This window comes from Triturus cristatus, chromosome 3_1 (genome assembly GCF_964204655.1).
Source record: "Triturus cristatus chromosome 3_1, aTriCri1.1, whole genome shotgun sequence".
Classification (NCBI taxonomy): Eukaryota; Metazoa; Chordata; class Amphibia; order Caudata; family Salamandridae; genus Triturus; species Triturus cristatus.
Window position 1 is genome coordinate 204502292 of NC_140583.1, and position 24159 is coordinate 204526450.

Sequence of the window (24159 nt, forward strand, 5' to 3'; positions counted from 1 at the left end):
TCTCGGGCAAGGGGCATGGGTTACTTACTGCTTTGGACATTGTCCTACTCAGTTTCCACATGACTATGAGTAATTTCAGCTTATTCTGGACTCTTGTGGGGTCACGTTTTCATAGTTTTAAAGTTTTTCCTCCTGCTCTATATTTGCTCTGTGCTCTTACCAGGCGAATCCATGCAGGCTCTTTTATTCCTGTGGTGTCCGTGGTTCTTGGCCCGGTTTGCTGGTTCCGCCAGCTCTTATGTAGTGCCCGGCTTGTTTGGTGCCCCTTTTTGGGGCCGTTGCCTTCTTGCTATTGTGCGCTTCTGGACTGCTCACGCACCGCTTCAGGAGGTCCTTGCTTACTTCGTGTGGTTCCAGCATCCACACGGTATGCTTAGCTACCTTATGGTAGGCTTAGGTGCCTTCCGAGCATCGCTCTTGTTCCTTAAAGCTTGACTGCTTACCATCTGCCCTTTTTACGGGTTGTGACACAACGCCTAAGTCCTGGCGTGTCAGGGCTTTAGAACTACTGGCACTTTATGGCCGTGGATTGACATCCTGCCACTGTTGTCTCTTGTGTCTTGCTGGTGCAGGTTTCAACAGAGCTCCTTTTCGCAGTTGTACATATGAGACCGGTGTGCGATGTCTCTGTCATACCGGTTCCCGTCACGAGGTTTTGCTGCAGGCAACACGTTGCTTCGGCAGCTCTCTCTCAAACCCTTGGGTCAGCTCCACTTCTTGCGAAGTCATAACCTTCCTTTTTCCTCCAGCATATCTAGTACATGTTTTCTTCCATGCTGGCATGTCTGATAAGGGTCAGCCTCTTGCCACTGCTGCCCCACGTGTCTTTGCACGTGCAGGCTCTTCAGTGCCCTTTTTTCCACTGTTCTGCTTGGTACACCGGTAATTGCTTTTGCTTTCTGTCACCACCTCGGGTCCTGTGGATCCCTCCAACCCCTTTTCAAAGTTATATCCCTCTCACCTTGCCACGGGCATCCTGGCTTTGTGCTTTCCTTCCTTCATCCCAGGAATACACAAAGGGGTTGGTGTGCTGGTCTTAACGGCTTCTGGTGCCTTTGCCTCCCAGTGTTTTTCGCTCTCTTTAGAGCTTTATGGTCTAGTGGTTAACTGCGCTACATTACTGTCCTCACTATGGTTCGTCCCAAAGGTTGACAGTGCTGTTTTACTCACCTTATGGGTGACTAAGTTCTCTCGGGAACTTGGTGGGGTTCAGTCGCAGACTCACCTCCTCCATGGGTATGGCTTTGATATCTATTCTAAGTTAAGGAATCTGCGGCTAGATGTCTCTATCAGATGAACGAGTTACTTACCTTCGGTAACGATGTATCTGGTAGAGACATAGTCTAGCCGGGGATTCCTTAACGTCTGCCCGTCCTCCCCGTTCTGCGAGGACCTTTTGTGGTTGGGGCTTTCTATACTCGCCTCCCTTTGGGTGGCTTGCCCTTTCGCAAAGTGACGTTCTCTCACTCCAACACAGACTGCTTTGTTCTGTTTCTCTGCTCCATTCTGCACATTCTCAAGATTAGGCGGCATGTTGATAGCTCCTGTGTTCTTTCCAGCCCTCGGCCTGGATTGTACGGTGTGAAATCTATTCACGCTTTTTCCCACGAACCCGCTCTCCCCTTTTCCATTGCCTTGTGGTCTTTGCCACCCCTGCGGCCTTTTACTTCAGATCTATTGGGTCTTGTATTGGGGTTGCGACGTCTCTTTCTGGTGACGTCTTGTGGTGGCCTCTCCATAATCTTGTGTTCCGGACTTGTTCTCCTTCACGGTTTTACTTTATGGATGTGGACTTTCTATCCTCTGCCAGGCTGTTTTTCCACATCCTTGTCTCCCTTTACCGATGATTGAGCCTTCGCTCTTGCGGGATGGCTCTTCAGAGCACTGCTCTGTTTCACCTGTCGTTTCTTCTTTTTATTCATTGTTTTTGCACACTGTTCTCATATTCTCACAGTTTTTTAGTGATGGCTCCGTGTTCTGACGCAGAAAAGTTTCTCCCACGAAAACTGACGTGAGTGACCCGGGAGGGACATATATGGCTCCACTGACGTCATGTCTGTGGACGACGTCAGGGCGGAGCCGCCCACCAGCGCGCAGAGGTGCTGCTGCGGAATATTTTCCAGATCCAGTCTGACGACTGGGGATATTCTAAGTTAAGGAATCAGCGGCTAGACTATGTCTCTACCAGATACATTTTTACCGAAGGTAAGTAACTCGTTCATCCAGACTATCCTTATTGGTTTACATGGCTTAAACTAATAATCCTAAATGCTCTCTATTTGGTAGGGTGGGCGAGCAGTTTAAACTTATCAGAGGTTTAAGCATTTGTTGTACACACACAGTCAATGATTGAGACACCCACTTACGAAGAAACTCGAGACCAGTATAGAAAAATAATACAGATTTTTATATACATTTTAACACCAAGATTATCGGAATTAAGTAGGTACTTTAGATGTTATCAGTTTTTACAATAATAACAGTAAAAAATGACAGCTGTCAGATTTGAGTCATGAACCTCAACACTGTAATGTTTACCTATGGGAGAAACATTCACTGTGTAGACACACTTACAGACACTTCTGTACTTGAGGTAAGTAGGGGCTAAGGTCCAAGAAAGCACCAATAGTTCAAGTTTACCTCCCCTGGGGTGTCCAGGTGCAGAGGTGCTTTACGCGGTGGTAGCCTCTAACATTAACCACTAAAGTCAATGGGAAAAGTACCTGTAAGAAAAAGGCTGCAAGAGGGAACTGTCTGGCAGAGCCCAGGGGGTGGGGTGGATCTCTGCTCTTGAGGGTCTTAGGACTGAGGCCAGGGCAAGTTAGGCAGAGCAGAGTTGTCTGGCGGGTGTGTGGAAAGCGAGGCAGTGGTTCAGATATTCTGGTCCTTCGTTATGAAGGGCCTTGTAGGCAAGTGTGAGGAGCTTGAAGGTGATTATGTTGTTGATAGGGAGCCAGTGGAGATGTCAGAGGTGTTGTGTTATGTGGCTGCGGCGGGGGATGTCCATAACCAGTGTGGCTGCGGCGTTCTGGACGCTCTGTAGTTTCCTGGCTTTTTTTGGGCGATGCTGGCATAGAGTGTGTTGCCGTAGTCAAGTCTGCTGTTGATGAGTGCAGGAGTGACCGTCTTTCTGGATTCTGTGGGGAGCCATCTGAATGCCTTTTGAAGCAGGCGGAGCATGTGGAAACAGGATGAGGATTCTAAGTTGCCTTGAGGTTCATTGAGAGCAAGAAGCCCAGTATGACGCTGAGGTTACTGTGCGTGGTCCGTAGGGGTGGGAAGGGTTCCTAGTGCGGCGGGCAACCAGGAGTCATCTCATCCTGGGTCCCAGGATGAGTACTTCCGTCTTGTCCGAGTTCAGCTTGAGGCAGCTGTCTTGCATACAGATAGCAACTGCCTTCGTTCTGTTGTGAAAGTTGATTCTGGCGGCTGTGGGTTCGTTGGTGGGAAAGATGATCAGTTGGGTGTCATTGACGTAGGAGACCATGTTGAGTTCGTGGTCTTCTGGCGATGGCTGTGAGGGGGGCCATGTAGATGTTGAAGTGGGTGGGGCTCAGGGAGGAGCCTTGAGGCGCTCCGCATCTGATCTATGTAGATTCTGAGAGAAACAGGAGTAGTCTGACTCGCTGTGTTCAGCCGGTCATGAAGGAGTGGATCCAGTCCACTACCTTGTCGTGGAGTCTCGTGATTAGGGTGCCATGGAAGACGGTGTCGAAGGCGGCAGAGAGGTCCAGTAGGATGAGGGCTGTCGTTTTGCCCCTGTGGAGGAGAGAGCGTATGTCAGTGGCGGCGAGGAGTACGGTCTCGTTGCTGTGGTTGCTTCGGAAACTGGCTTGAAAGGTGTCCAGGAAGTGGTTCTCTGATGAACTTGAAGAGTTGGGCATTGATGGCCTTCTCAATGACCTTGACTGGGAAGGGGAGGAGGGAGAGGAGTATGAAGTTCTTGAGGATCCTTGGTGCTTGCAACTGGCTCCGGTACCTCGGGTATTGGTGCTGGATGGCTCCTGTGTGTCCTGGCATCTTCAAACTCGGTAGGGAGATGGGCCTGACCTCCTGGAGCAACGAAGACATATTTTTGGGGTACCTTCCGAGGGTCGACAAAACGCTGTACCAGGCAAATGCTGTCGGTGTCTGCTGGTGCAGGGAAGTGGCTCCTCCACTCCAATGGAGATGTTTTTGGGCAGACCTCCAAAGGTTTGGGTAGGCTGTTCAGGTTCTGCACGAGTCGGTGTTGGTGATTGTCGAGAGAGCAGCAGCCAGGCAGGGATTTGCGCCAAGTTAGGTGCTGGTCCACAGTTCTCACGTCTTCGGCTCTTCTTTGTCCTTAATCTTCTTTCAGGCAGACAAATTGGAGTTCATAGTGTTAGCAGGCCACCTAAATACTAAATTTAGTGGCATTAAGGGGAGTAAAGGGTTGTAGCCAATGGGCACTTACCCTTTGGGTCACTACACCCCCTATATGACCACTTCCTGTGGGGTTTGGGCATAACCCCGTCTCAGAGTTCCTAATTCCACCAAAAACAAGATGATGCAGCCCTTCTTTCTTGAAGCACATCAGGTAGCCCACCTTAAGGTTGTGACTAGCCTGGAGGCGCAACACGCCTATTGCATAGCTAATTTCCCACCTGTCCTAGTGCAAAATGGGCCTTGGGGGGAGGGCATCTCCCAGGTCTCGGGGAAGCCGGGGTCGCATGTCAAAGGTGGCGCAAGGGCTTTGAAGCCGCTGGCCTTGATATGCTAAATCACTATCCATCCTGCTGGAGAAGGTGTGAACACCTTCCTCCAGAACAGGCATTGTTTCTGACCACAGGGAGCGCTGGCTCTCACCTGCAGGGAGTCAGAAATGTGTCTGTGGTGGCAGGCTGGATGAACCGGTCAGACTAGATAATGGTAGGTTTTTCAGGGGGCACCTCTAATGTGCCCTGTGGGTGCATATCATAATACATCTAGTACTGGTAACAGTACAGATTTATTAAGACACGATGTTTGATACCAAACACCATGGGTTTCAGTAAAGCCATCATGTAGCTGGGGAACTCGTGATGACCAGTGCCCGGTACCTACACCTAAGATGGCTTCCTTGCTCACTTGTACCACCTAGTAATTGAACAAGACAACACGGGCATAGCTGCACATGCAGCTGTGTCCTCACATGTAATATAATGCACCCTGCTTTAGGGCTGCAAAGCCTACTGCAGGGGTGACTTACATACATTATATGCAGTGACTTTAGCATGGCACACAGTCAGTCTGCCATTTCTTGTTTTCACACATGGTTTGCACCATGTCATGCAGCCAGCAATGGCAGCTGGCATGTAATTTGTATGGAAGACCCTTAGGGTGGCATTATACATGCTGCAGCCCTTATTGAACCTCTTGAGTACCCATGCCCAAGGTATCAGGGGTGCCATTTACTATGGACTTTTAGGGGTGCTAAAGTCTTTGCTAACTGGGGTAAAATTGAACAGTTACTTTGATTTAAGGAAAGAGAACTGGCACTGGAGCCTGGTTGGCAGGCTTCCGTACACTGTCGGAACCGAAAACCAGCACCTAGAAGTTCAAGTGGGTTGCCAATTGCTCCACAATTCCACTTTCCTATTCCCTGTCTGATCCTTCCAAGGAATAGGAGGGACTCCACCATCTGAGCCCAAAAAGAGTGTTGTTGTTATACCTTGACCGCACAAAATAATTCTCGGTCGACGATCAACTCTTTGTAGGCTACATCGGGACCAAGAAAGGGAAGGCTGTGCAGAAACGAACCAATGTCAATTGATAGTGCTCTGCATAAAGATGTGCTGCGCATTTGCCAAGAAGCAGCCACCTGAGTGCTTTTGCGCTCTTAATGCCAGAGCTGCAACCATCGATTAAGCTCGCGGAGTACCAGTCCTGGACGTAGGTCAGGCTGCATCGTGGGCTTCTTTGCACATGTTTGCTAAGCACTACTGCCTGAACATTCAGGTCCGGCATGAAGAGCATTTTGCCTGTTCGGTACTGCAGGACTTTCTGGTCTAAATTAGGTTCACAGACCCGCCTCTGGAGAGGCATTGCATGGATATCTATTCTAAAGTAAGGAAACTGCGACCCGACCCTCCCATCCTCTCCGCTCTGTGACCTGATTAAAGGATGAAAGCTTCCCCTTGGAAAGGACCCCAGAAACTCACACCAATGGGCAGTTCTCATCATGACTCCATGCACCTGGTGTGGAAAGTTGCAAAATTAACTGACGTGGGGCTCCGAGATGGCACCTAAGAATGTACCACGTACGTCACTTCCGGTGCAGGCGATGCCAGTATGGAGCTGATGACACCACCTACCGGCACACAGGGGTACTGCTCAAATTTCCAGATCCAGTGTGACGCCTGGGGTTTATTCTACGAGAATGAACCTCCGGCTAGATAGAGTCTCTATCAGATAAGGCGGTACAGAAGGTAATTAAATTGTTCAAAAGCTGCTGCTATTTTTGAGTCTCTTCTTATCTCTGATCCTCCCCTGTTATATACTTATTTTGGAAGCAAATGCAGAGGCATTTACCTCCTATGCAACCTACAACATAATAGGGATCCTGATCTGTGGCTAACTTCAGACATCCCATGGAAACAGTCTGCCACTTAGAAAGTTAATCAAGTACATTATGACAGAATACTTTAACCCTAACCATTGAACATAAATGGATCATCTCATTCATGGAAGGTTCTGTATTAGCCAAGTCTAATTTTTCTGACCTCTACATCTTCCCCCAGTAGCATTACTAATTCCCTGCTTAAACATTAAACTTGCTGTTATTCTGAGACTACTTGCTATGTAAGGGCTGACTGCCACCCCTCACTTTACGCTACTTAACTTTTCATTACTTGAGCACTTTTTGTAATTCATATACAACAACTTATTAGAAGTAGCTCTGTTTTCTTCACTCTTTTTTTCGTCCTGTGCTGATAGAAGCCTTTTCTTTCTCAAATCTTTCTAAATACATGCAGCTGAAAATGCCAGTCTCCACCTCTCCCACTCTCCGCCTCTCCCACTCTCAGAAGCTTTTCAGTACTCCCCTGCCTCTGCGCTTCTGTGATGTATTTCTACATGAGCTCCATTCCATGATAAGCCAATGTAGCAAAGCTTGAAGGTCTCATTGTACCTATACACAGATCAACCTGGCTATTGTCACTAATTAACTCCCTCACCTTGCCGCCATCCACTTAGACTTTACTGAGGGAACTTCAGAGCTCACATTTCTTCCTTTCTAGTCTGTGCAGCTCCATATCCGTATCACTCCCTTCACCGTTCCGAAACATTCTTAGAATATCCAAATCACGTAGAACCAACTGTGCATTCCAATTCCCCTGGAATATCTTTCTCCAAAAAGTACATAATCATTAGAACCACCAAAGAATGCTTTGATAAATACCCTACAACCACTGCAGAGATCTCAGTGTTTCTCAAGTATCCTCTTCCTCTGGCTCACAAATATCTAGTATCTGTAAATGAGTTGATTTTTGACAGCACTCCTACTGCAGCCAATCTTGTACAGTTAGATTGGCAAGATCATTCACTGGTCCATCATGTGGTGAAAGAGGAACTAAGATTTAGCCGAAGAGTCCTTTGTGCTTCAGGCTCTATTCCACATTTGCCCAATTGAGTGGGTTTGTTACTGGACTCTTCCAGTGGAAAAGCTCTCAAAATGAAAATGAAATATTTTGAAAACAAAGCTACAGAAACCTGCCATAACAAAGAGCTAAAACATGAGTGGAAACTCCTTACAAAAATATTTCCGTAAATATAGAAAAAATAAATTTACCAAAGACCAGTTATAAACTCTAAAGATTCACAGAAAAGTGATAATACCTAATCCCTAATCCGTAGCTAAATTTCACTATGGTCAATCTCAAATAACATTAGTGACCAGATGTCTTAGACTTCTCGTATCTATTCATCTAACTCTGTATAGATCACCTAGCCACCCCAACCATAATGAAGGAATAGCATCCACTGCTACCTTATTTTTTTCAAAGAAATTCACACATACATATGCTGATATTCTCCTAAATTGCCCACTTTTTGCAACACCTATCTTACCTATCACAGCCACTGAAAGATGACCATCTCATTTTCATTTGCCCCACTGCATGATAAGGACATGACAAGCTTACTTTTGCCACCATCATTATTTGGAAATTTTATTCGCGCCACATCACTAAAGGGATTTCATTATACCCCAGCGGTTTTGAATCCCATAGCAAATTATCACCTGTATAGAGCAGTGATATTTGCCCACAAATACTGGTACTTATGGTAAAAACTATTCTACCAGCAAACTCCTCACCTTTTAACTCAATACCCATACCCTCTCTACGTCTTTCCCAAAGGAGGTGGGTATGAGTAATAGACTTACACCAGGACATCGTACAGACAAAATGGCAAGAGGGCTATTCCTGTGGAATTTAGAGTTATCACCGAGATGCTTGGTCAAAATATTGACAGAAACCTGTGTGGCGCCATAGCGGATGTCCAAAACAGGACCAGCTTAGCTGGAGCCACAGTTTTGCTCTAAATGAGTGATCTCTGAGGCCTTCAGAAGAATCCTTTTTGGCAAGACCACAACATATCTTAATGCAGAAGGCAAACCAAAGGACTAAGATTTTCTTCTGGGCTGCTATTGCCTACACACAGCTGAAGCTAAGGAACTGATGCTCTTCAGTGTAGTGCTCTTTACGTCCTATCAATCTAGAATCTAGGGATGCGGCATAGGTTAGACCAGTACAGCACATCCTCCTTCATGGATGCGTAAATGAGAGAGAAGAGAATGTGAAGCGTAATGGACTGCTCCACAGCAGCCAGTCTAGTCCTCGATCTCTCAAGCCGGGCCCACATCACTGCCTCACCTAAGGGATATTCAGTGGCTCCTGTTGCACAAGTGTGCACACTTGAAAATCCTCACCCACACATACAAAGAACTTCACAACACAGTTCCTGCCTATTTGAACAGCCACGTTTAATTCCACCACCCCTCCTGGCACCTCCGCTCTGCCAGACTTGCACTAGCACACACCCTACGTATACAAAAAAACAGATCAGGAGCTTGTGCCTTCTCATACATGGCTCCTAAAGCCTGGAACAACCTCCCACTACGCATCGGAGGTTCCTCCTCCCTTCTTGAATTCTGAGGCCAGCCTCACATACCTGCTACAGTCCCAGGATACCCTAATGGGTGATAGCACGCTATGAAAATACAGGCAACATAACATAATGTTCCAAGCTAGAATTTCTCCCTGCTAGATATCACATCAATCTTTTGAGTCACATTTCTGCAGCCAAGGACATGGACTGACATCAGAGCTTAGGAGTGGCACTCATATGTGACAAATCATACCACCTGCTGGCGTGCACAATCTATAGCAAGTTTTTCTGAGTCCACTTTGGTGCATGGAAAGAATCGAAATTTGAGGAATCTTACGGCAAATGGAGCAGCCACCAGAAAAAGAATTAAAAAAGGTAAGTTATTCATATAGACCCTTTGGACCGTACTACTTTCAGACCTGTTTCTAAACTACCCTTTCTAAAATAAAACATGGAAATATTTTTTCCTTTCAATTGACAACTGATATTACTTACCTACAATATTTTAAATCCCTCGCAGTTGAATGACAGACTGAGTGGTAGCACTGAAACTGCTGTCTTCGGGTACCTCATGTCCCCTTTTGAGCCCTGGATAATAGGGATTATTACTTATTCACTCTAACGGATCTTGTTGTAGTTTTCAGCACTTTTGATTATCCTGTCACTCATGCTGTCTCAATGAGTGTTTATGAACTGGTGAAATTAACAGTTTGTGAAATAAATATCTTTAACATTACCCGTAACCTTCAGTGTTCCTCAAGGATCTATTTTAAAACCTCTTGAACACTGGCTAACACTTCATTTAGCCAACGTTGGTTTAATAGACTCTCCCCCTTGGTATCCAACCTATGATAGGCCCGCTAACCGAATACCTCTACCATACCTAGCAAAACTTTCCAAAGATCAAAACCCTCTTACCTCAAGAACAACCGTTCATATCTTAGTTGATGATTGGAGGAAACAATGCCCCCTTAACTCTGGTAAAAGCCGTCTTAATGCATCTGCATAGAACCGTAACTTTGGAGCACATCACACCAATCCTAACTGGTCGGCAATGTTTCCCCACGGAAGATTGGATAACACTTGAGGTCTCTCTTTTTATCGTCTGGGGCATTCACATCATTCAGCCATCATAACTGAGAGATCTAGCTATCACATGAGATCTCCAAGCAGAGTAATTAGAAACAAATCACATATTTTTAAAAAGAAAAAAGGGAACAGCTAAGAAAGCAAAGACACACTGACACATATTAGAACATTGGAATGTTGGGAGCTCCATTGTAGACAATGGAGTGCTCCATGCTTCTACGGGCCGGTAAAGGCCCGCAGAGCAACATTCCAATGTTTTACAAAGGCCACTCGGAGCTCGAGCCGATTTAAATCCCCTCGAGCTTCGAGAGGCCTTTGTTTTATTTGTTAGAACATTCTGCCCTCTAGTGGCAGAATGTTCTAATAGCCTTATAGCCCTTCGTAGCAGGGCTATACCGGCTATTAAAGTCCCACTGCCTTGTTAAAGTCCCTCGCCTTCGGCTCGGGCCTTTAACGCTGCAGCGGGCCTTTAATATAGCCTTAAAGCCCGCCGTAGCGGGCTATACCGGCTATATTAGAACATTTGAAAGTTGGAAGCTCCATTGAAAACAATGGAGTACTCTGGGCTTATAATGGCTGGTATAAGCCCGGAGCTCCAACATTCCAGTGATTGTCTTTGTTCACAGCTGTGGCTGTGAACAAAGGCTTCAGGGAGCCTGAGGGGATTTGAATCCCCCTGAGCTCCCTGAAGGCTTTGTTTTGTTAGTTAGAACATTCTGCCCTCTAGTGGAAGAATGTTCTAATAGCCTTATAGCCCTTCGTAGCAGGGCTATACCGGCTATTAAAGTTCCGCTGCTTTGTTAAAGTCCCTCGCCTTTGGCTCGGGCCTTTAACGCTGCAGCAGGCCTTTAATAGCCGGTATAACCCGCTACGGCGGGCTATAAGGCTATATTATTTCCTTTCTTGCCCTGAGAACCTGGATCTCTATTTCCAGAAAAAACTGACCTGACTCTTTCTGGCAGTCATTGAGAATTCATCAAACCTTTTTTGTCTTACTAAATAATTCTCTCTGGTTCTCCATCTCTGCTTGAAGCTTATTTTCTACCATTGTCTCTGAAAATAATATCTTTTAAATTTGTTTTGTGTACTTGTTCCTACGTGGCTTGAAATTTGCAGTTTGAAATGCTTCTGATCAAATTGTAGTCATATGCTGGCTCTGCATTAAGTAATGTGTTGAAGATATGTGTTTGAGAAATACTAGTATCTAATTAATTTAAAATCCTAATGTCCAAAAATGCTATGTCCACTTCACTAAAGGGATACGTGTAATTCAAATTTGGTCTGTTGATGTTGAATTTTCCAATGTAGCATTCCATTCAATGGTTGTCAAATAAATTGGAATCCTATATTGTGAAGCCATAATATTATATGGTGGCTCAATTATTCAACCATATGCCCTCAAGGCTTCTAAGTAAATTTGCATACAATGCTAGTAAACATGACCAAATCCTTGTATCTTGTTTTTGAAGTTACAATTACCATCAAATACAAAATGAAATGTGCCATATTGAGTCATTTGTGAGAAAATAGTGAAGCATATTTTTCACTGAGGTAAGGATTCTGTATCCCTCGTGATATTTTAGTGTCTGATGGAAATGTGCAAGAAATGCACATCAAATGTAACCATTGGATCATTCTCCTTGTGGGGAAGATGTTTCACATTACACATTTACTCAATTAAACATAATAATTTCATGAATATTTAATAAAAACATGTCTACAAAAACAATAAGAAATTGAAAACCAACTAATATTTGGCCATCTGGGTTTGCTTGTTAGATTTATAAATGAATTATAGGCTATGTGAAGTACCAGCCAGTTGGAAGTCATTGGAATCCAGGAATTCAAATTAATCCTGCTTTGTCAATCCATCCTCCAACCATTCATTTAGGAGTGCCTGTGTTTTTCTCTGAAACCCTAAAGTTGGCTCCCTGGATAACCTGTAGTAGCGGTCAGTATTTGATAGTTGCCTGAAAGCCTCATTAGGATGGTTTGTTTAGTTTAAAAGTAGCACTTTTTCTACATCTGCATTTTTGCAAGACCCTTTAATAGTTATATATTGATCTTTAAATAACTTTTCAAGCTCAGATTTCTCCCAACTCGAGTTAATGTGACCTAAGTGTCTTGCACACATACTTATCTGTTAATCAGTCAGATAAACAGTAGACTTGTTCTTAAGACCGCTTTCAACCGTCAAAATAGTATTTGAAATCCAGCCAAATCATCAGATTGAAGCTCAGAGCTGTTGCTCAGTGTCCCTGTATTCTCAAGTTGATTTTAAAATAGTTGCCATCTCAATAATGCAATCTTTACTCAAATGTTGATGTTAGCTTAAATCTTCATTATGTCTGACCTTCTCCTATTGCCTTTTTAATATCAATTAATATCTATATTTTTGCCAAATAACAACTAGATGCTTAAATATGAATAAAAGAATGAATGAAATAATTTTTTGCATAATTACTTAAAATCATTGTAAATACACATGTGTAACATCAATAGACCTTAAAAATTCTGCTATTAAAACAATACCAAACTGACGAGAGTGAACCAGCCGGAGTGTCATTACAATGTAAGTTGCCACTATCTCCTCATCACTGTAATTAGGGATTACAACCCAACCAGGAGAGCACCTCCATACATACTGTTAGTCCTCGCAATTAAAATGGTTGTTCTTGATGTCTTGACCTAAATGTGGGAGCCCCATCCCTGTACATATAAATAAAAGCACAGTATTGGGATCCAACCCGTAGCTACTCCCTTACTGATGGACATAACAAAGTGCAAGTGCAAAATAATTAAACTAGACTGTAAACAATTCATCCCGCCTTTGTAAACAATGACTCTCTGTGCAAAAATACCAACATGCTAGTTTCAATACATCCATTTAGCTATGGCCCACCATGATAAAAATACAAGGAATACTGTACAAAGTAGGCCTATAATCTGTTTGTACTATGGCTTATATGACACATAGGGTATTCTTTGCCGAACACGCCCTACAACATAAAACCACTCAGTTCAGACGACTCTCATAGGCTTCCTGGCTTATTCCGATGTTCCGTCTTCCTTCCCGCTTATCAGGGCTAAGACTGTTCCGACTTCATCAAGGCAAATTATATCAGGCTCTGCGTTGTTCAGCTCCATTCATGTTGCTCTCATGTGTTTTCAGAATTTGGCCAACTCCAAGGGCACTGTACAGGTCTCGAGCCATGAGTTTGCCTCTGCGCAAGTCCTGACCCCATACCTTATGAACATTGGTTTTAACCGCTCCCGACAGTTTTGGAGCGGGGTGGGGCAGCAACATGTAATATGTATCAAGGACTCTACTCTGTAATTGCACAGCCCACATTTAACAATCTTCATTGAAGATTTCCATCCTGGATTTAGTTCCTTGATAGGAAGTAACACCATCCGGGCCATTGAATATCTTTCAGACATTTCTTTCTCAAGGCATTGTTCAAGTGTGGCATATGATGTAATTAGGTCTGACAGCCCTCCTAAGTCCTTATATCAGGCCAAGTCTTCACTACTCGATAGCTGAAAGATTTGTTAATATAGTGCATTATATATTGCTGCATAGTTTACTTCCTCCAGTGACCAATTCGCTAGAGCCAAATTCATTTTTGCACGGCATCAAGAAAGTTATTTTGCCAGTGTTGTCTCCATCTTCTCTGGAAATGCTTGCTGAGCGTACCCTTCCACCTCTAGCTATTTGGATTTTATGTCTTTCCTTATTGGTGCTGTGCTTGGGCTATATCATTTGGCCTGTAAGTGGCACATTGCATAGATGGTTGCTTCTGTTTTCGCCTTCATCTTGGTCTGGTGCACAGTTACCTTCCATGTGTCACTTAACTGTGCCCCCAAGTAGTTGTATGATCTTACCGTGGCAATGGTCCTGCTATCTAACCTCCACCTGAAAAGAGCTTTACTTGCATGATGGCTGAAGATCACCACTTCAGTTTAACTGGTGTTAACTACTAGCTCATTTGCATAATTGTAGATATTTAGTGCTTGCAATCCTCTTGAAGGCTGACTTTGGCATGATCAAAGATCAACAGATCTTCCGCTTACTGCAGCACATGCATCCCATGAGGCTTAATTTTTGGGGCGAGCAAGGTTGCTCCTAGCAGGGCCTCAAATATACCATCAAAGAGTGATTTGTTTTTTGATTTTATTAATCCAGCTACTTGTCAAAAAGTTTTGACTGAAAGAAATAAACTCCACCATCTGCTTCAGGGCCCTGAATAAACACCATAGTATTTGTAAAAACCTGTTTTGTATTTCTTTTTATTCCTAGTGGCTCCCCCAATTAACCCTCTCCTGCCATGTAAAATGTAAAAAAAAAACTGCGATTCCACACCATGTGCATCCTTTCTAGACGAAGCAATACAAAAATGCTCATAATTTTATCTTTTGTTTCTTTATCTAATTTGCAGTTTAAAGCACACCTCCTGTAATTCAGACAATTTCTAATTTCTGTACTTGTTATTTTATTTATTTTTGTTTTTCTTTACTGCAGTAATTAAACCCATGTTCACATTGTGTGGCTTGTGTTAATGAGGTAAATGACAAAGTATCCAGTTGGAGCAAAATATTGGTTTTATGATTATAGTTCAGGCTTTTTTAAACATTCGAAGCCAACATATTTGCTTCTTATAGGGCATTGTAATGTTTAGAGCTCCTTTGAAGACAGTGCAGTGACTCGGGGCTAATAATGGGTGTTACAGGCCTTTTGCTCCAAAGTTTCAATGTTTGTCTTTGTGTTTCGTCCTTTTTAATTTAGAGCATTCTGGCCTCAGAAGATGGACAGTTCAAATAGCCCTTGAGCCAGTCTGTCTCAGGCTATACCGGTTGTTGAAGGCTCTCTCCCTCATTATAGGCCATCGCCTGTGGCATGGGCCTATAACTCACATTCAGGGCTCTCGGCAGCAGGCTATGAGTAAATGTCACTGAAATAAACTGTACTTTTTACAACACATTCTTATTAAAATGCAGCATTTGTATTTTCCTTCAAACATTTTAAAAACTGATTTGCCGGTTGTTTAGTAATGTTCACAGGCACAGGCTACTCCTGAGACCTTTCTTGAATGCATCCAAAGAAAGTGAGTTGTTAGATCTGCTGTGCTCTCTGTATTACCACTTTTCAGGTACTTCTGTACAGTCATGAACTTCGTTTGATGCAGTAATCTCTAGGATCATGTTTCCTAGTTAGAAATGAGAGAGTCTGAATTAAGAGTGATTAGTGCTTAATGAGCTGTGATCGTGACTCATGTATTGCTCTTTTGAAGCTGCCTCCAAGTACTAAGTCCTTCCAAGAGGCCCAGAGCGAGCTGAACCAGGCGGCAGAAGATCTGAACCAGTCTGCGGGAGAAGTGGTGCATGCTACCCGGGGTCAGAGCGGGGAGCTTGCTGCAGCCTCAGGGAAGTTCAGTGAAGATTTCGACGAGTTTTTGGATGCTGGTGTAGAAATGGCTGGACAAGCTCAGGTGAGAATCCAATATCCTTCAACAGAGAGCAGGTTTGGTAGTATATTAATAAGTCATTAGTAGAATAAAAAAAAAAACACCTTTGCAATTTGGTACCAGTGTATCTAATGCACGGTGAAGAGGGGGAAACCTTGAGGTGTAATCTACCTTGCATTCTGGAAAGCCCTAAAGGTTGTCCAGGTCACTGAAGATGCAGGCCAAGCCATGTTTGACTACTAACTTAATTTCACCATGCTGACAGGCAGTTTGGTTTTGTGTGACTATTCTGTTTTTTTCATAACTGATCCTTGTTGTGACTTAATCGTGACAGAAGAAGCGGACGGTTCATCCAACCACGAAACAGCATTGCTCTACCATTCTCAGACATTGAAAGATTCTTATCGTTGCCCCATGGCCAGGTCTAAACATACGCTGCAGCCTGCCAAGCAGTGGTGTTCCAGAAATAGTGTTGAGGCTCATGACACTGCACGTCTCTAATGTGGGTCGAGAAGGACGATAGACTAGGCAGAGATTTAAAAGAATTACATTTAGAATGTGCAGATTACATTTTTTTTTGCAAGTAATAACTGAGAAGCAGTGTGTAACAAAGTATTCATTTATGTCTGACAAGGTCTTTTTTGATGCTATAAATAGTGCAGATTTAAATGGGCCTTTGTAGTCAGTCTAAGGGGCCCAGCAAGTACTACTTAAATAGTGAAGTCTCATAAATATTTATGACCACTAAACTCTTTGCTGGTAGAGAGTCCTAAATCCTCATAAAGCCTGGACACGTTCACAGAGGAAGCCTGGGTCACCGTGACGGGCAGTCTGTCATTATCTGGTTGGTCTGGTGGCACACATTCTCAGAATACCAAGTCTCAGAGTTTATATTTTTTAACCATAACAATACAGGGATTCTCCTCTGTATGCATTGAAAGTCTTATATGCCTTGTGAAATAAGTTTACTTTTAATCTGCTGAGTGATTACTAAAGTTGTATGCATATTTCTAGTCTGTAACAATGACTCCTGAGCTCTAAGAACTGGATGTGCCACAAAATGGCCACCTTCCTCTGTGCCATTTCAAACAATCTATAGGAATCTTCTTGCACATATATATATAATCCATGCTCTTAGTCATACGAGATCCAACATTTACTTCACAAAGCTCTCAAGTTTTAGATATTCTTACCCACACTATATGGCCCTTGTTCTGCAAATTGGACCCTGAGGCCCTGATTCACAAAGGTAAACAGAAACTGTTGTGTACGTTTACGATTGTTTGCTATTCACAAAGGTATCTTACTAGTAGTATCTTGGCGACTGCAGAGTCACCATAGATAAAAAGATAGGACAGTCCTATCTTTATATTCGGAGACTAGTCATAAAGATACCCCTAGTAAAATACCTTTATAAATAGCAAACAATCGTAAATTTACACATAAGTGTAAGTTTACTTTTCTGAGTCAGCCCCTGTGTTTCTCCCAAAGAGGCGACTTCTGCTGTGCAAAATCTCTAGACCTCAATATGACTCATGTTGGAAACATTGCCTCACATCCTCGTCCAAGTTCCATCCATAAGAGCTGAGCTCTTCTTTCATTGGTGCCAGCGTGTGGTTAATACAACATCACGATGCACACGTTTGTCTTCCAGCTGCCCCTGTGTTCTGCTGATAGACTTACACCTTGTATACAATCTAATTAGATTCTCTGAAACACGCAAGAAATGACTTCTACTTCCTCTACTTTACTCAGAAGGGTGACATGCTTTCATTCTGTCCTCCAGGAGGTTTATAATTCTTATCTAAACCTGTGATATGCAATTAGATTGGAATTCAAGAAGCACAAGGTCAAACAATGGTCTGCCTAGTTAAATGATGTGTTATATGGTGCAAATTACAAATTTACAGTTGGCTTCTGATTACCATTTGTGCATTTTAACGGACTGGCTTGACAGCAAGACTATCGCCAGACAATTATGTGAGCATCACTATAGAGAGGCTTTGGCCACATGTTGGCTGCCTAAAGTACCTGCTTTGATTGACCAGAAGTTGTGTGCTTCCACAAAAAAAGCTTGCCCACCAAACAGCTGTGATCATTTTGCCTATTCATCCAGCTGCCTGAGATTGAAGTTTCAGGGACACACACATTGTAATGCTGTAAAGTTGTCTTACACAACTAGATAATAAATGGTCTTTTAATCTGGCAGCAGCACAGAAGGGAGGAGGGCAGTAATTAACTTACATGGAGGTTTAGGTCTGGCTTTACAGTGCAACTTTAACCTTACCTTTTTACCTACCCCAATATTCTTCTACAGTTCCTTGCTTCCACGCAAATACATATTCATTACCATGCTATCTACTTGTAATGCTTCACATTACCATAGAACATTTCTTTCAAGCCAGACCTATTTGCAATACCAATGCTTGTTAATATTTAAGCCCTGATTACTTATAGCCCAGAGAGGAAGGTTCTATTTGTCCTTCCTTACAAAATTCGACAATCCTGCGTATGGAATTTCTTGCATGCAATAAACAACCTCATTCCAAGTTATTGGGGAACAACATGAACGTTTTGGTTCTTACTACACCAAAATCTGCATTTTAACTGTAAATACTGTACTCTTATCCTGTTACATTCCAGCATGTTTGACCTACCAAATTTTAACAAAGAGTGCAATAAACTTGACATTTCGACCATGCAGATACTGGTGTATGGAGGGGTCAAAAAAGTTCCAGCTCACTCATAATCTTGGTCTTAGAAGCTTTTTTCTGTTGTTAGGTTCCATTTTCAGATTTCTATGAGGAAATGGTGCTGATTCTACAAAACATAGAATGATTGTTTTCATTAGTTAGAAATTGTACTAACCCAGTATAGCTCCCACAATAAGGTATTGTTAAGTACTAACCTTGCCTCATTTCATTATAGTGCGGTTGCAGAAACACATTTATACATTGTTCTGGTAACTTGTTTTGTTTCAAAAGTTTCATCTTGTTTTCATTAATGCCTGGTAACCTCTGCCTCGTGGTATAAATTGTGTGTGCAAGCACTATCATTGAATGAATAATTAATGTGGAGAATGTCTTTTACTCAGTTTTTAATAGGGACAAAGTTGACATTTTCAGGAATACATTATACACAACACTCTAACAGAATCCTTAACTTCTAAGCACTGTCCTTGTAATGCCTTGAATAATGTGCCCTGTGTTACTGGGATCCCTCATAATATTTCACTGTGGATCTCTGCTGCACAAGTTGGGCCAGCGCGAACCTTTTCTTCTCGTATGTGCCAGGCATGGAGACGTACAACATTACAATCAAGCCCTTGTTCCATAGAGGCACATTATCCTCCCTCTGCTCAGCGTGTATTCGTTCAAACCAAACGCCTTTTACGTGGTTCCCAGTGATACGAATTGCCCAGTATATCTCCCAGTACCAGGGTGAGAATCCAGTGATCTGGGGTACCAGTGATCTGGAGTTCCATGTGCAACTTCAGTGTTGCTTCCTGAAGGTCTTTTCCTGTTCTCTCTTAGACTAAAGAGGACCAGATCCAGGTCATTGGAAACCTGAAGACAATATCGATGGCATCCAGTAAGCTGCTGCTAGCTGCAAAATCGCTGTCTGTGGATTCCGGGGCTCCAAATGCAAAGAACCTCTTGGCAGCAGCTGCAAGGTAAGGGTGTAATATTAAAGACCTGTTGTTTACAACCTGCACCCCTGATGCATCAACAGCTGGAGACTGAGACATTCCTACTTATAATTAGTACAACTCATGTGCATCCTCAGAAGCAGGAATAGTCCTGCTACTCAGGAGCAGCTCACTTGTTGCAAATGAAAAGCTGCACTGTAAAGCCAGCCTGCTCAAAACCAGCTCACACCATGTGCATGAATTATTTCTCTGTAAGGCTATGCTGTTCACAACCGGAGCACGCCATGTGCCTATCATGCTTCCCTGTAATGCCAGGCCGCTATCACCCATCGCATGCCATGGACATGGAAAGTGGACAGTAAGGTTTTACTACTCACAACCATCTCACCTGATGTATGTGGTTTGTGGACTCTTAATGTATTGTGATTTAATGAGGGGAATCTTCAACCATTTCCTAAATTGAAAGACCAAATAGAAGCCAGCACACCGAAAACACACAAGCAGCAGCAGGGTAGACCACTCTGTTCACATCCGTTAAACCACCTCATGTCCCTGAGAAGCTACATGGTAAGGCCTTGGAGAGCCAAACTACTCACAGTCATTACACTCCAAGCATCTTTAGCTGTAAATTAATCTCATGCAAAGTTTGCACATGTGAAACTGCTAAGTAAGGCATCACTACTGACGACTAGTATAATTCATGTAGATCAGCAAGTATGCTAATTCTTATTTGAAAAGGAAAACCAATTCCAATTCTGATAAAATGAAACGGTCACAATGGCACTTAAGAAGGAACACAGAATGATACCTAAATGATAACCATCTTAGAATCATTATTGTGCTTCCTAAAATAGAGAAACTGGATATGTGGGTTTTTTTGTGTGCAAATTCATGTAAAACTGTTAATTTCAATGGATATGTTAAACATTAAGATCAATCTTTGGCTGATAGTCATAGTCATAGTGCCAAAGTAGTTTGAGCATGTAAGGATATAGTTTGCACCTATCAATTCATATGTGGGACCTTTATTTTTAAAGTTTTATATAGCGCTAACTTGACACATGGGTATCAGAGCGCTTTACATAGATGGGAACGTGATAGTTGCACAAGTTACCTATGTGTAGATGCAAATACATAGTATAGGGATGGGGAAAAACAACAATGTACAGTTGACCAGTGAATAGATTATATCAAAAACCTTTGAAATGTAGTGGTAACAAAGGATAAAGACAGATACACATATCAAAAAGAGTAGAGGGGGATAGGGAATTGAGCATACGGTAGATGGATTAAATTCAGGTCCCGCAGACCAGCACCAATTAGGGTAACACCAGGGGTCAGACCCTTCAACCGGGCCGGAACAAAGTCAGACCCATTTGAGTTCTGTGGAAAACCCTCAAACGAGCTGGTGTTGTGGCACTGCAACACCATGGGCCGGCCTCGCTCTTCGAGCCGAAGCTAGCTGGCCGCAGAGAGGGTCAGCAGATGGGGCAACATGGCTGCCTCGCACCCACCATCTCCACCAACAGAATTCAGACAACTAGTGAAGCGATGAGGGAGCATGAATGGGCCACTGCAGTCCATTGCGAGGCACAGACCAGGCCGCCGCCAACAACTTTGCAAAGGTCAAAGGCAGGCTGCATGCGGTGCTCTCGGCGAAAACCCCCACTGCCAGGATTGAGGACTACGTCCATGGCCGCCAGTCCCATGGACCTCCACCATTCAGTGGTGGAGTGGAGACCCCGCAGACCTCAACCATATACCAGGGGAGGAAGCCTGTCCCCGAGCCCTGGACCGCAAGAGGGGCTGCCAAGGGGGCGAGAGGGCCGCATACGGGAACCAAGTGCGCTTTCCCCGCCCCGTCGGGGAAAACATCTCGGGCACCAAGGCAGCCACCACTGGAAACCTACAGGGCCGCCGCCTTAGAGGTAATCCAAGTTTAACTTTTTGTTTTTGCCAGTGCGAAGCAGTCGCAGCAGGATGCAGAGTAGCAGTGGCAGTGTCCGTGTCCAGAAGGTAGGTGATGACTGTGGATTAACACCGGAAGGATGATCCAGAGCCTGTCTCCTCTCAGCTGCTTTTAGCAGTTCACCCATGCAATCGGCCATCTTACTAGGATTCCTCTAGCTGTAGTCTTTCTTGTTACTGTGGTAGGCTTCATCTCTTTCGGCGATCGCATTGGAAAAGCCCTGGAGGATCGCGGGCTTGTAGCCTTCAAATTCCTGGGGTGGTGGTGGTTCGATGGGGGGCTTATCTCCGGGAGTTTCACCATAAGGCGATCCCTAGCCTGGGAGCTCCCAGCAGGAGCTCCTTACCCGTCGGCCATCTTGGGTATCTGCTTGAACTCTGAAGGTCAAAACCGCTGAATTGGAAGAACCAATATTCTAACCCCTAATATCCTATGTGTAGCACATTCCTTAATGCTGAGCTTTATTGAAGGAGATGCTCTTTTACTTCAATAAAAAAGCATTGGATTACTACTTAACAACAAGCGCACCAACAATACACTCAGTACTCATTCTGCACAAAAAAGTTGGTTTTCAGTCACCCTTTTGAGAACATTTTTGATAATTTTTTTGTGATGCTGCTCTGCTGCTCGATTCACCTATTTTGATAATCCTTTTAGCATCCCTGCACACTATGAACATAAGTTGTGAAGAGATGGTGCATGTGTCCGAAAAGCAGCTTTAGGAACACAAATGTACATTGGAAGATGCTAAGAAAAATGCAGTTTTCTATTGAAAGATGCTAAAAAACAGGGATGGGGACACCAGTACTGAAGTTGTCCTGAAACAGCAGGGAAGGCAGTCCATCTTGTATTGTCCCTATTGAGTTAATAGACCATGCACCTCTGCCTCATCCACAGCCCTAGTACAGTACCTGTGCTGTTTGAGTCAGGGTTTCAAGATAGGGGTCTCATTGATTGCTTGTTTTCATCCTCATATTGGCACAATGACTCCCTCATTGGCTTAGGCAAAATTCTTCAGGTATATTCTTCAGTGTTGCCTTTGTGCCTTATTTTCATTCAGTAACACCTAACCCTGTTTACTATGCTGGAATGAAAACATTGTTAATAAGATCCCGAAATGTTGAGGATTTCTTAGCAATAATGCGTAAAGTAATTGATTCAATTCCTAATTCTAGCTTCCATTTTTCCCCAGGACCCAGTCCTTGTACCTGCACAAAACACTCTGTTATCAGTTCTAGAACCAGCACTTAGCTGCCTATCATTTTTGTTATGGCTCTTGTCTCGTGGTGCCCTCTGGCCATAAAACTGTGGTTCATCTTAAGGAGCCTGTAAGAATTTTTTTTTTGTATTGTTTTTTTTTGGATTAGTTTATTATTTTATACATAACAGGTACATTTCACACTAGTCACAACATTCCTTTAACACCCTGGTTACCCCGTAATTAGGCACAATATGATCAAAATAGTCAGAGGATTGCTGTTCACCTCATCACCTCCGTGTTTCCATAGGTTTGTAATCTTTATGTCTATGGGGCTATTGGGCTAATTAATCCGACCCTTTTTACTCGCATCAATGATGTGTATCCATTATCAACCCCCTCAACCTGCTCCTGCCTCCCATCCTCCCCAGATCTTTCCAAATTTCCCTTTTCAACCTTTTCTTTTGTATACTTCCTTTTCCATAATTTTACAATACTCCACTCTTAGCGCCCATGTCTGGTGGCTAGGGGAAATGCCAGAGCCCCATTTCTTAGCGATGTCTCGCTTTGCCACCATACAGACTAAATTCACTGCCAGTTTCTGATATCGAAGTGATCTGCTGGTCTCCAGATACCAAGCAATGCCAATCTTGGCCATAGTTCTGGGGGTAACCTTATAGCTTCCACCAATGAGCCCCTAATCACCGCCCAGTAGTCTAGTATGTGGAGCAGCTCCAGAGTATGTGCATAGGTTTGCCTTCCAACCCGCAGCCTCTGAGGCAAGTTGCTCAACCGCCCGGCCTATCTTACAGAGCAAGGTGCATGTATAGGAGACCCAGTGTATGATTTTAAGATGGATTAGGTGGAAACTCCCTTTTATTGCCAACTCGAGATCCTCTCTCCAGTTATCCTCATCTGTTTCTCTCAGGTCTTCTTCTCAGTTGTCCTGCAATTTCAACAGAGGGGATTGCGTATTTCTCATCACTGTATCGTATTTCAGTGAAATCAGTTTCCTGTCGACCCACTCCTCCAGTAGCCGTCCTGCCAGTGGGGAATCCTCCCGAGTCTCCTCTTCCAGAGATACACATTCTCTGAGGGCGTGTCTTAAATGGCCTTACCTCAGCCATTGCGTCTCTGGCATCCAATATTCCTTCCTTAAGAAGGCAAAGGGGACAACCCCGTTTGCGTCCGATATGTCTGGGTGCTACCTAAATGCCTCAAGCTACAGCACTCTCGGGTTCAGTCTGCGTCCCCACACCATCTCTGGTTAATAATTTCCATATTTCTACCACAATCCCAATTGCTTGGCTGGCCCCGGGCAGCAGTCTGCCCCCGTACAATGCATGAAGGTAGCTCATATCCCCCATTCCTATCATGTCCTGGTGGAATGCCGGGTCCTCCCAATCCGCGTATGCCCAGTCATTCACTGCGCTCACCTGCGCTTCTTCCTAATATCTCCGGACATTGGGTAGGGCTATGCCTCCTTTATACTTAGATTACAGCAAGACCCTCAATACAATACAGTGCTGTCCCCCCACAACACCCCCCCCCCCCCCATGCCCAGAGCAGGGTCCTCGCGAGTGCATCCACCCTAGTGAAAAAAACTGTCCTGAATCTTATATGGACTATTCTGGAGGACGTACAAGAACCTGGGAAGTGCCACCATTTTAAACAATGCCGC

The 24159-nt window shown here is 43.9% G+C and overlaps 1 protein-coding gene across 7 annotated transcripts in view; it reads left to right on the plus strand.

Annotated features, from left to right (window-relative positions):
* Positions 1–24159, plus strand: part of TLN2 (talin 2) — a 1262084-nt gene that overhangs the window by 924270 nt on the left and 313655 nt on the right. For all 7 annotated transcript variants that reach the window (XM_085643650.1, XM_085643649.1, XM_085643651.1 and 4 more), the window contains 2 exons: positions 15489–15686; positions 19196–19335. In XM_085643650.1, the coding sequence (XP_085499776.1) occupies positions 15489–15686; positions 19196–19335 (338 nt within the window). The remainder of the gene's footprint in view (positions 1–15488; positions 15687–19195; positions 19336–24159) is intronic.